This window comes from Pleurodeles waltl, chromosome 4_1, assembly GCF_031143425.1.
Source record: "Pleurodeles waltl isolate 20211129_DDA chromosome 4_1, aPleWal1.hap1.20221129, whole genome shotgun sequence".
Lineage (NCBI taxonomy): Eukaryota > Metazoa > Chordata > Amphibia > Caudata > Salamandridae > Pleurodeles > Pleurodeles waltl.
The window spans coordinates 1,007,490,164-1,007,502,241 of NC_090442.1; the positions used below are offsets into that span (position 1 = coordinate 1,007,490,164).

At 41.8% G+C, this 12,078-nt stretch overlaps 1 protein-coding gene across 2 annotated transcripts in view; it reads left to right on the forward strand.

Moving 5' to 3' along the window:
* CPED1 (cadherin like and PC-esterase domain containing 1) overlaps window positions 1-12,078 on the forward strand; it is a 297,241-nt gene that overhangs the window by 186,503 nt on the left and 98,660 nt on the right. For both annotated transcript variants that reach the window (XM_069229864.1, XM_069229865.1), the window contains exons 8-9: window positions 5,334-5,451; window positions 10,255-10,391. In XM_069229864.1, coding sequence (XP_069085965.1) covers window positions 5,334-5,451; window positions 10,255-10,391 — 255 coding nt within the window. The remainder of the gene's footprint in view (window positions 1-5,333; window positions 5,452-10,254; window positions 10,392-12,078) is intronic.

Sequence of the window (12,078 nt, forward strand, 5' to 3'; positions counted from 1 at the left end):
TGTGCAGCCCCCATTAGAGGCCCCCACACTCCCATCAGATACCCAAAAAAACACAATCAAACACCCACACACAACATGGGAAATCCACACACTAAGACTCCAGCACTCACTAATTTTCCCCTACACACCATCAAACACTGACATGTACACCATTAGACACACACGCACACCATCGGACACCCAAATTTGCAACGGATACCTAGGCGTCCAATAATAAATCCACACACATTGTCAGATACCTCTACATAATCAGAAATCCAAACACACCATCAAACAGACGCACATAGCATCAAACACTGCACCCACACACCCTCTCAATGATACCCCCATAAATCAAGCTTTACACTCCCACACTCAGTGTTAGAAGCCCACACACCACAGGCCCCTCAACACACACACACACCATCAGACATCAAGCCTTCTAGACACCCCCTCATATAAAAAACCTAGGCATACCATCAGACTCCCACACATCACCCACCCACCCACACCATCAGACACATATGCACAGTGACACAAGTGCACCATCAAACACCCACATACACCCACCAGGAAACCATCAAATTCCTAAACACCCACCAAACAACACACACTCAACATTAGATGCCCACATACTCACCATTAGCGACCTTCACACCAACCACCAAAAGCCCAGACGTCCACCATCAGCCACCCAAAGATGAGCATCATCAAAAGACCATGCACCCTCTACCAGTCACCCCAAATACTTCCCAAATTCATAACAACAAATGCACACACTAGTCAGACGCTCACACACTAATCAGGTGCCCACTGCGCTGCTCATTACCCCCTATATTACATCACTCATGACATGATCCATCACATCATTGCTATCATGACTACAACATCAGAAGTGACGTATTTGATGACTTGACATGGCGAGGCACAAGTTATAGTTACTTTAGGGCAAGAATTACAGTTATCAGTGATACTCAGTGATTTTGTTTGTTTAAAATAGTATGTTTTAACTGACATTTTCACCTAACTATAACTTTAACCTTTGTTTTTCAGCAAATATATGTAAAAGGATGTGTGTGTGCGTGTGTGAAATATATAAAAACAGAATAGACATCATGATATATTTTAATTTACATTTGGTTTTTTGGAATCTTGCATAATCCACTGGTATCAGAATAGTATTACTGATTTTTGTTTGTTATGTTTTCAAAGCCAGTGGAACAATTTGTGTTGAACTGCATTGTGTCACCTATTTTTTCCAAGCATTCTTTTACAATGGAGGGAGAATGGACATTGTAGGTATTATTTTTCACGTCTATTCACTGGGAGGTTCCTCCCATACTCCGCCCATGGGAAACGGATTTGTAAATATGTCTTTATACTCTCTCAAAAGGTAAACGTTGCTTTACACCCCACTCCAGGAAGTGTGGTCAACGAAGCAGCCATAGGAGCTGTGTAGTTGATGCTATTATTGTTTTACAATAATAGCCGAATTGAAAGCGGATGAATACCTAGCAAAGGCACCCGAGGCACTGCACAAAGTAGGTATTTTCTTCGTTTCTTTTTATTTCAGTCTCTTTGTCTGAAGTAATATCTGATTAGACGCTTACATCGTCGCCATGAATCTAATTATTAAAATCAGAATTGCTTATGTAGGTAAATAAATCGATAAATAACTGAAAAACGTACACTTTTTTAGGGACTTCGCATTGGATGAGTTTAAGAGCTGTTTTCACTTATTATATTCACTATTAATGGAAGGTTCCATACGACCTGTCGCTCTGACACATATGTACAATTTATGAGGGAAATACTCATTATTCACACCCGAGCACGTAAATGCAGGAAGAAATATCTAGGAATATCTTTGCAATATTATGAATCAACAAATATTTTCAGTCTTCAGCAAACCACTCTCCAGCAGGCAGCACAACTGATTCAAGGTTGGCATACGAAACCAAAGTTTGAATCACTGGTGGGAACTTTGGCCCTGAATCATGTACCAAAATGTGATTATTTAGGTGTCACCTTTTTATAATATTAATAAGAATTACTTGATTTTATATAAAGCATTGTACTACACCTATGCCGTTTCTAAGCGCCTTAAACAGCACCTGCTACCACCAACCCATTTATAGTACTAATATCCCGACCTGAGGAAGAATGGAACACTGTGTTGGCCTTGTTGGGATCTGAACTCTGGAGCTGCAGATCCCCTGTTTCAGGGTGAAATGAATGTTCAAGTTACTTCTGGCTTTTATCATTTTCCCAGTATGGCACCCTTGGCATTGCCACATACTAGAGTTCTAGTAATAAAATGTAATAAAATCGAGTGGAGGACTGGTAATCACACCACAGTAGACTGTCCTCCGGTCACACACATCTTGAGACTGCCCTATGGATGAGGGAGTAGGCCTCAGGTTTGCCCGAGCCCTAATGTTCTATGTGTGGGGAAAAGACTGAGGAAGAAATGTAAAGTGAAAGGATACTTCTGGAAGGCAGGTGCTTGGCGCTACGTGAAGCGCATCCCACGAAAAGGCACTGTGTAGGAGAGGTCATCCTAGGAAGGCTCAGAACCTGAGGTGAATCCCACCATCTTGATTGCTGGTTGCTTAGCTGGAGCCAGTAGTGGGAACTCCCTTTCACTGTTCTGGAGAAGGCAATGGTTCAGGATGTGCAGGTTTACTTATGTGGAGGAGGACCAAAGGAACAATGCTGGAGGGTAGGACATACAGATCAGCACTCGGGCCACCAACACTGTAGGTGGTGCAGGCCCTGGTGAGTCATCTTCTCATTGTCCGAAGTGGTTGCCTTTCCCAGTCCTCATTAAAATTAACAAGAAGAGCTCCAGAAAGAGATATCCTTAAGTTATTTAGAAGAACGGAGAGAACTGACTGCAAACCGCCCCTTCATGGTAGTAAATCACCACACAGTTTACCCTTATTTTTGAACAGCTTGCTATCCAACAAGCCAGACCCGGCTCTGTCTGCATACACTCCTCAGACATATATCGAAAATTCAGTTTTACAAATCTGATCACATATTTAGTTGTAATACCAATAAGCCACACCTCATGTGTCAAAAACTTCACCATAATTCAAGGTGAAGTAGCAACTTGTATCTACAGGAATTTCAAGAACAACAAAGTTGAGTGCAATTTTACCTCAGGACACAAGAAGTGTTGCCAAATGGTCCTTATGCAATTGTCCTATGTTTATATTCATATAAAGACATATCACGTAACCAGACGGATTTTTTGCAGATTGTGTTCCTTAGAACCCCACTTCTATTTCTCAAATGATAATGTCAATGTCTTATAATGTGTTTGTTGTGAGCATATTGGTCAATATTCAAAGAGGAGCACCACCTAGTATCTGTAGTTTGATGCGTTTCGGCAATAAGAATCCTAGTTTGCCTGAGTCAGGACCACGCAGCCCTTTCAAAGATCGAATCACTGCATTCCAGTTCCATCACACTACTATGAGAAGCTCATCATATGGAAAGTTCTCTGCATGCTACACACCCCTTGCTAAGGCAGAGGCCCAGGCTTCTTGAACACAAAGGGCCAAGATTACACTCGCAAAAAGTTGTCTCAAACTTTGCACAGGCTATTTACATATGTAATCTGATTCTGAAAATAGACCAATGTACAAATAGATTTGTTCACAAAATGCCAAAGGGCATGGAGTGGCAGAGCGACCAATCAATTTAATATTAATTCTTCAATTCGCAGTGTGCAACGGCCTGTGATTTGCTAAAGTCACAGCGATGGTGGCCTATAAGGCACAGCAGATCACCATCCCTGTGGTTGTTTTTTGTTAAAGCAGTACATGTTCCTTAAAGCAATCCAGGCTGCTTTAATGCTTTAAAAATAAAAAAGTTTCCTGTTACTCAGTGCAACCAGGGAGTTCACCCCCCCTGAAGGCTGTCACACTGAATCCCAAAGGGAAAGAGGTACAAAAGGGACCCCTTGCTCTTTGCGAATCAGTTACCACCCTGACTTGGGAGTTGGTTTACAACCAAAATTGCAACTGGAATTACTACATTTACGCTAGTGTAGCAAAGCCCAAGGAGGCCTATAGTTTTCTATGGGAGAATCATTTTAACTCCTGCTCTGTGCAGGCATTAAAGATGACGCCAAAAATGGTGCAGTGAAATCTGTTAAACTTCACTGTGGTGTTTTTGCGGGCCTCCTAGCAGAGAAACTCCCCCTTGCATACATTATGCCTGGCGCAGGAATAATGTGGCACAAGGGTATACAAAAGGGCGAAATACGTGCTGTGCACTACTTTGTAAATATGGGGCGGCAGAAAAGTCACTTTAGCGCTGCCTTAGTGTAAAAAAATTACGCCATGGCAGCGCTAAGGTGGCACTACAGGCTCTTAAATATGCCCCATTTTTTGCTTCAAGTATGGTGCTTTCATACAGTTGGGACTGGAGGTTGGGCTTTTGGGTAATATTGAGATATTTAGTATTCTGGAAATGATATTATTGCCTGAAGATCTTTTGCAATTCGATATATAACCTACATCTGACTAAAAGTGGATTGTCCATGACAAGCGATTCTCACCTCAGCGCCCCAACCTGTGTGACATTGGGCAGATTAATGTGTGTGCTCTTTAGCTTGTAAGCAAACATTATAATTCGTTCTTGATTCACTTTATTTAAATCCAGCATTGCCAGACTGAAGTAATTACTTTTTATACAAAGATATTTATTTTACATTTCATTAAAATATAGGAATGCCTAAAACTGTTGTGCCGCAAAGCAAAGTATTGAAATGTATTGTAGATCTGTGAGTTCTGTACATATTGGCACAATATGTTAAATATTTGGTTTAGTCAGAGGGAAGAAAATTACTATTTCTATTAATCAATTAAAATTAATTATTGTCCCTGTTAAGGACATGGCCGTGTAAACTTGAAAATAAATGCTATAACTTAGTAACACGGTTCACTTGTTTTCATATGACAATGTATGTACTTCACCATTTATCGATCTGCATTTACCATGACGCTTGTGTGCATTCACACATAAAATACCTCTGAACTTGGAAAAATGTAATATATTACAATGATAACATTTGTAAAAGTCATGCATGCTGTTTTTCTACCAAACAGGGTTATGTCTGGCTAGAGACAGCTTTAGCTGTTTGGCAAAGCTCATGTAATGAAGAAAAAAAATCAAATACGGGGAGAGACTTTGGGTCAGCATTTAATTGGTCAGTAGCTGTGTAACTTTGCGTGAAGGGTGGACTCTTTTGACAGCTTTTGTTTCAGGAGCTTTGTGAGTATTATCTTGCGATTCTCTGCAAGGGTCTGTTTTTCACATACGATGTTCATGATTCTCTTTAGGATTGCGGCCTCATAATTCACCCAGAGGAACCTTGTGGACTAAAACCTTTGGCTGCTGAATACCTCAGTACAATTTCACAAGCACAGCTACCAGCATGTGAGAGCGGAGATTCCAAAGGTGGTTTTTAAAACATGTTAGTGGTGCGCAAGAATTGTCTTGTTTAATTGTGTAGTTTGTTTGTCTTCTAGTGAGATATCTTTCTATCTATCTTTCTATCTATCTATCTATCTATCTATCTATCTATCTATCTATCTATCTATCTATCTATCTATCTGTCTATCTATCTTATTTTCTTTTTCAGTGTTGCTCATTAGGGTGAAGTTGTTGCCTTTTTGGTTATGTGTGTATCATTAAGTGTACGCATTCTTCTGTTTGGTATTTGCAGTCTATGAGTACGCAGCTTGGATTATGGGAAGATGATATACTATGTTGGACCCTCTGTCTGTGGTCAGGACGCTGGAGACCCTGATTGGCTAAGATCTCACACTAATCTCTCATTTATCAAGCGAGGCCTAACAAGGCTTCTTTCCTCTCCTCCTAAGAAGACTTACTTTTCCTTACTTGAGTGGTCTACAAAACACCTGGGTGATGCTTGTCTTTGTGTCGCAGGGGATAAATTATGGAAATCCGATTGACATGGCCTATTCTTACACAAAAGCTAAAACATGTCTGGTGGTTGCAGAATGGGAGGATGGAGCTCTACTGGTGACATGAAGCACCGGAAGTGTAACTCCTAGGCTTCGGCTCTCACATTACTTGTCAATCAGCGCACGAGATGCAGTTCTTGCATAGGCCAGACTGCCACTGAGGACTAACATCCTCTCTTCTTGGGCAATCCATTCTCTAGGTTTCAGCGAACAAGACTACTTTACTCTGCTCGTTGGTGCCTACCGAGAGCCGCCATAATATATGCACACATATCTAATATTATTTACAAACGCCCCACACCCTTCTTGATTTGAAAAATAAAAAATGTCTATTTATGTCAATTGGGCAGTCGGCTCATTGACAATTCATCAAAGTGTATTTAATGTGAAGAGTACAAAAAGACACATGTAAAATACATTTATATAAAAACAGTACTTCATTCATTAGTAATTCTTTCAACGCAATCTGGCCATTTTGTGACGCACATTTTTAGACTACGTATACAAAAGTTGTGGCTACTCTATTACATTTCGCCCTCATCGGGATGTTGTCTTCTTTTGGTTATAGTTATAAATAACATTCGTGTTGTCAGTTTTCAATGGAAAAAGGGTTTTGTGTCTTCAGGTGTTACGAGGTTCTCTTGCTTACTAAATCCACAATAACAATTATGTACTCCACTTTTCATTCCTCCGTGGCCTATCTAACTAGCCCAGAAAGTCTAATGAATCTTTACTTTTCTTTACACAATTATAGGCGACTCACGGGGAAGCAGCATCGTATTTATATTTACTTAAGAACATTCAAAGGCCTTCTAACGTTTTATGACCTTCTATAATGATCGGAATCCAAGTAAAATAAACTTGCAGCCTACATAATTAATATGCCAGTTTTGAGGATAGTACGTTTAGGAGGATGAGGTTCTGTGATAGGAGCGCACTACTAGTTTTTCTCCAGCTCAGACTTGGGTTGCAGATTTTGGGGTATCACCAGTCCCAGGATGCTTGTTTCGGGTCCAGGGAGGACCTGGCCAGGCAGTTCAGGTTGGACTGTTCCCATGGGGAGCAGGGTCAAGACTGAGTTTCAGGTGGCTGGCCCCAAACTGGAATAGCATGGTGAGCAAAAAAACTGATGGATTAATCCCAGATCGGTGACTGGGAGTAAATGTTTGATTTGTTCCACATTCTGTCCATCATCTGTTCTTTTTGCATGTGACACCCTAAGTGGGAAGGGTATGTCCAGACGTGCTCACTGTGCCACCTGATTCAAGCTAGCCTGCTGATGAGTGGTGGTACCTCGAAACCGGTCCTAGGATGCTTGTTTCTGGTCCAGGTAGGACCTGGCCTGGCAGTTCAGGCTGGATTGTTCCCATGAGGAACAGGGTCAAGACTGACTTGCATAGACTAGAATGGTATGGCAAGCAAAAACAAGTGATGGATTAAATCCAGGTCTGTGACTGGGGTGTATGTTTGATTTGTTCCGCTTTCCGTCCATCATCTGTTCTTTTTGCATATTAATTACATAGGCTGCAAGGTTAGTGGCTCTCTCTCACTGAATCTAGGACAAGGGAGACATGAGTTCTACCTAAATGTATGATTCAAGCACAGACATACTTATGGGGTGGGTGGGTAGAAGAGGGCACAGTTACAATCACGATGTTGGGAACCAGATAACCTCAGACTACTAAGATTCCTCTCTAATTTTCCCTCTCATGGAAAATAAAGGTGAAAAATCAGGTGGGTGAGTGGATGTGGCACAAATTACAACTTAACGTGCCAAGAGTGACAGACTGAAAATGTTCTTACAAACATGCCTTCGGAAACTGACACCTACAAAGGGCTTTCATAAAACATGCAGCCATTAAGAAGAAATGTTTTAAGAAGCACGCTCTCTGAACGTGCATACAAGCTCTCATGCAAACTCGGATACGTGAGACTCATGAGTTAGTGGTAAAATGAGAGCAAATTACTCCTGTGTAACCACTGACTCCATTTACGTTTGAGGCTTAAGTGCTAATTACACTCATTCTGTGTTTACCCAGACACTTACTGCCATTGGTAAGTGACAGGGTTAACCAGTGTGCAAATGATTCTAACATGTGCAAAACTAAAGAAATTAGACGTTGCTTACACCATTCACTATTTCTTTACACTTTTAAAATTTGATGCCAATACAACCTATAAATATAATCTGTGAGAAACAGTCGTGAACTGTGCTCTCCACACTTGAGCAGCGGCTTGTAGGACAGGTTCTCACATTGTATACAAGCACTGGGGGTCTGCAATCCAGGCCCTCAGACTCATCCCACAAACAGCACGAAGGGGTCTGCATCTCTGGAAGAATTCTCTAAAAAGGTATGATCAACCAAGTTATGGCTTTATAAGCAGTGCTTAATTTGTGCTTGTTGTTTCCGGTGCTGAGCACCGGCACTTATTTTTGAGGGCCAGAGCTTATTCTTCTGCCTCAAGCATTTGCTGCGAGCAAAAGAGAAAAGACACATGGGAAAGACGGAGGAAAATAAATAAAAAAAGCGTCACAATGGGAGAAAGCAGAAAGCTGCAAGTGTGAGCTGAAGGTGCAGGAAGTGTCTTTAGTGGATTGAAGAGGTCCGAGACAGCTTCAGGATTACGCTGCCTCAGAATTCCCTGCTCGCACATTTAATTGCAGCAGCTGCGTGTTTAAAAGGAGGGTTTTGGGCACCGGCACGTTTTTATTTACAAATTAAGCACTGTTTGTAAGACACAGCAGGAGAACACATCTCATGTTTAGTTACCGCTTAGCAATTCATCAGACAGACATACTGTAGGTTGCCATGTACTGAGCACACATAAACCCACCATAGGGGGCATCTATTGATCAGACAAACCGTAGAGAGCACACGTCTATCAATAAACACAGAGCAGGGAACATCTATCAGACAAACATACCAGGAGAAGCGTTCATGCGTCAGACAAAGATATAGTATGGAGCATGCATCCATCCATCAGACACACATACTTGAGGGAACAGCTATCCATCAGACAAACCTACCGAAGGGAGCATCCATCCATCAGATAAGGATACCGTGAGAAGAATCCATCGTTCAGACACATGTATCATATTAGGCACCCATGCAGCAGAGAAATATTCCATTGGGGTATGCTTCCATCAGACAAATGTACTGCAGGGATCACTCACCCACAGGGCAGACATGCCCTAGGGAGCATCTGTCAGACAAATATACCAGAGGAAGCATCCATCAATCAAGCAAACATGCTGTAACGAGCATCCATCGATCATATAAAATACCATAAGGAACATCGCTCCACAGACAAATATGTCGTAAGAAGCAACCATGCTTCCGACACACATACCAATGGGAGCATATATGCATCACAAAGCGTACTTTAGTTAGCAACCATGCATCACAAACATACTGTAAGAAACATTCATCTATCTGACAAACATAACACAAGGAGCATGTGTTCATCATTAAAACATACCGTAGGAAGCATCAGCCTGACAAACATATTGTACAGGAAAATCCACCCATCAGCCGTATGGAGCATCCATCAGACAAACATGCCATGGAAATTAGAGAACAAACATTTTACAAGGAAGTGTAGTTTTTTGCCATTGGGCTCCACTAGGTGAGAACAAGTGCTCCAGCAGTAGTTGATGATGGACAGTTTTCAATGCTCTGCAGAAGTCCAACAGAATCAGCACTCAGGCTGTCATGCCTGCCTTACCCGGGAGTAAAAATCTGCTCCCTGGTAAGAGTGTGCCTGGACATTAATGATAGTCATACCTTAAAAACATATTGACCTGTCAGGGGACTACAAGCTGAGTTTGAGCTTATCTAAGTTAGTCCAGACAACAAAAAGCCATGTACAGCAAGTTTCAGCCCCGTGTCTGCTCTACTCAGCTTATTTGATCAGGCAATTGCATAGCAGTAGCCCTGTGCTTATAATTCGTGATATGTAAGCCATTCTATAAAGTCTGTGATGCAAATTATTATTTGGAGTCCAATCCGAGATAAAAGATTTCAAAAAGATCTTGATGCAAGAAAAGTCACATCTGACATTAAAAATAGTATATTAATTGTTCTTCAATATTGTTATCTTTTTTGGGTTATAATTCAAGTGTACTGATGAAACTCTTGGGTGACCCTGATATATATATATATATATATATATATATATATACATCTAACTATAAAGGGTGAATAATTCACTCATGGTACCAAATATACAGTAACATCTATTTGATCCACTAAATGATTTTTCTGATTTTTAGGACAATGGGTTGTTCCCTGTCTCAACTGTGGCGATAATCGAACCTGCGACTGGCGCGCCATAATGTGGCAACCGCACAACTGTCAGCATCCTATCCTGACGAAACTAGAAATGCAACAGTGTGTGGAACAAAAAAAGGTATTAACGAGAAACGTTTGCACTGATATCACGTCACCAACAATGAGATAACTTGGTATCGGAAGATCAATTTAGGGCCATTGTGCTACTCTGCTGCAATGTTTCAATACGGGGTGTAGGGATTATGACTTGCAGATGCCATAGTGGAGCACACAAGTTGATATTACTAGCCTAAATTAGTCTATCACCCCCCAGGAGAAATCCCGATCTCCATTCTCCACCACCCATCTCAAACACATCACCGGATAGTCATCTCTGCATCCCTGTCCAGCAGGCTAGTATGGTGATGTGGTCCTGGACAACTGAGGAATACTGATATCTTCCTTGGCATTGGGTATTATGTACTCTTTGTTTAAAGCCCTTATCACAAGTTACAGAATCCCTCCAGGAGCAATAACTCCAGGTGGAATTCATCTACTCGCACTTAAAAATGTCTGCAGTCCCAGAATCATAGGGTCTGCAAACTGTGGGTCTCAAAATTCTGGGTATGGCCTTTGCAACTGCAGGGGCTGGGGTGCACCAGCCGGGCACCATATTTATGGAATGACACAAGCAGGAGCAAAGGGTGGGCTAGCGTAAAAAAAAAAATGACGTTAGCCGGGTGGGGCTGGTGGTATGGGACAAGGGGCTTTTGCACCAAAAAATGACATTAGGGTGGTTTGAGTAAAAAAAGATGACTCTAACCAGCCTAGCATCATTTTCTGACACAAAACCATCCATACCACGTGACTCCTGCCTTAGAAAAGACAGAAGTCATGCCCACCACCCCAATGGCCAGCACAGGGGACCAGTGTCCCCTGGGCATGGCCATTGCACCCTGTGCCATGCAGGGGGCTCCAAGTTGGCCCCCGATGGCACTTTAAATAAAAAAAAAAAGACTTACCTATACTCACCTGGGATGGGGTCCCCCTTTATCCGGTGTCCCTCTGGTGTGGGTGGGGGTGTTCCTGGGGCTTGAGGAGTGCACCTATGGACGCATTCCATGGTGTTTAACCATGGAAATGGGTCCAAAGGTCCCTTAACGCCTAGTCTGACCCAAACTTTGCACAAATATTTTGCCCCTTCTCCCACCCGTACGTCATCTTGAGACTCCTCTCATATATGCCCCAAAAGAGCCTAGGTTATACAATAACGGTATAGGGTGGATGGCGGAGGTTGTTTTAGAGTATGTGTACCTCTATAGTGTGAGTTGCTGATGGATATCGGAAACCCTGATCTGTATTGTAGGTCTACTTCTCAGCCAGTTTTCACACTTTAAATATCCTTGAATTAAAGCTAGTCCCATATGGTGAAATGATGGCATCTTTTGGTTTAGCATGGGAAATGTTTGTAAGATTTTGCCATTCGCAAAACAAATGTAAGGGTTTTTGAAGTAATTAACAGGTGCCTGTATTAAAATGCCAGTATTCCAGGGTTGTTTTGCTTTTAATTAGAAGCATAATATGGTTGCTCTACAGGTTAAAAGTAGATGTACAGGAAACCCTATATCCTCTTCTCTCTCTTTTTCTTTAAGTGACAAGAGCTTCCAGCAGATTGTTGGACCTGACATCCTTGGAGTGGTTTGCCCCCAATGTTTTGCTTTCCAGCCTCCTGTTTTTCCTGATTTTGGTGTTGCTGGCTTTGGGACTTTACCACTGCCAACTAGTGCTAAAATGCTTGTGCTTTCTCCTTTAAAAATGGTAACATT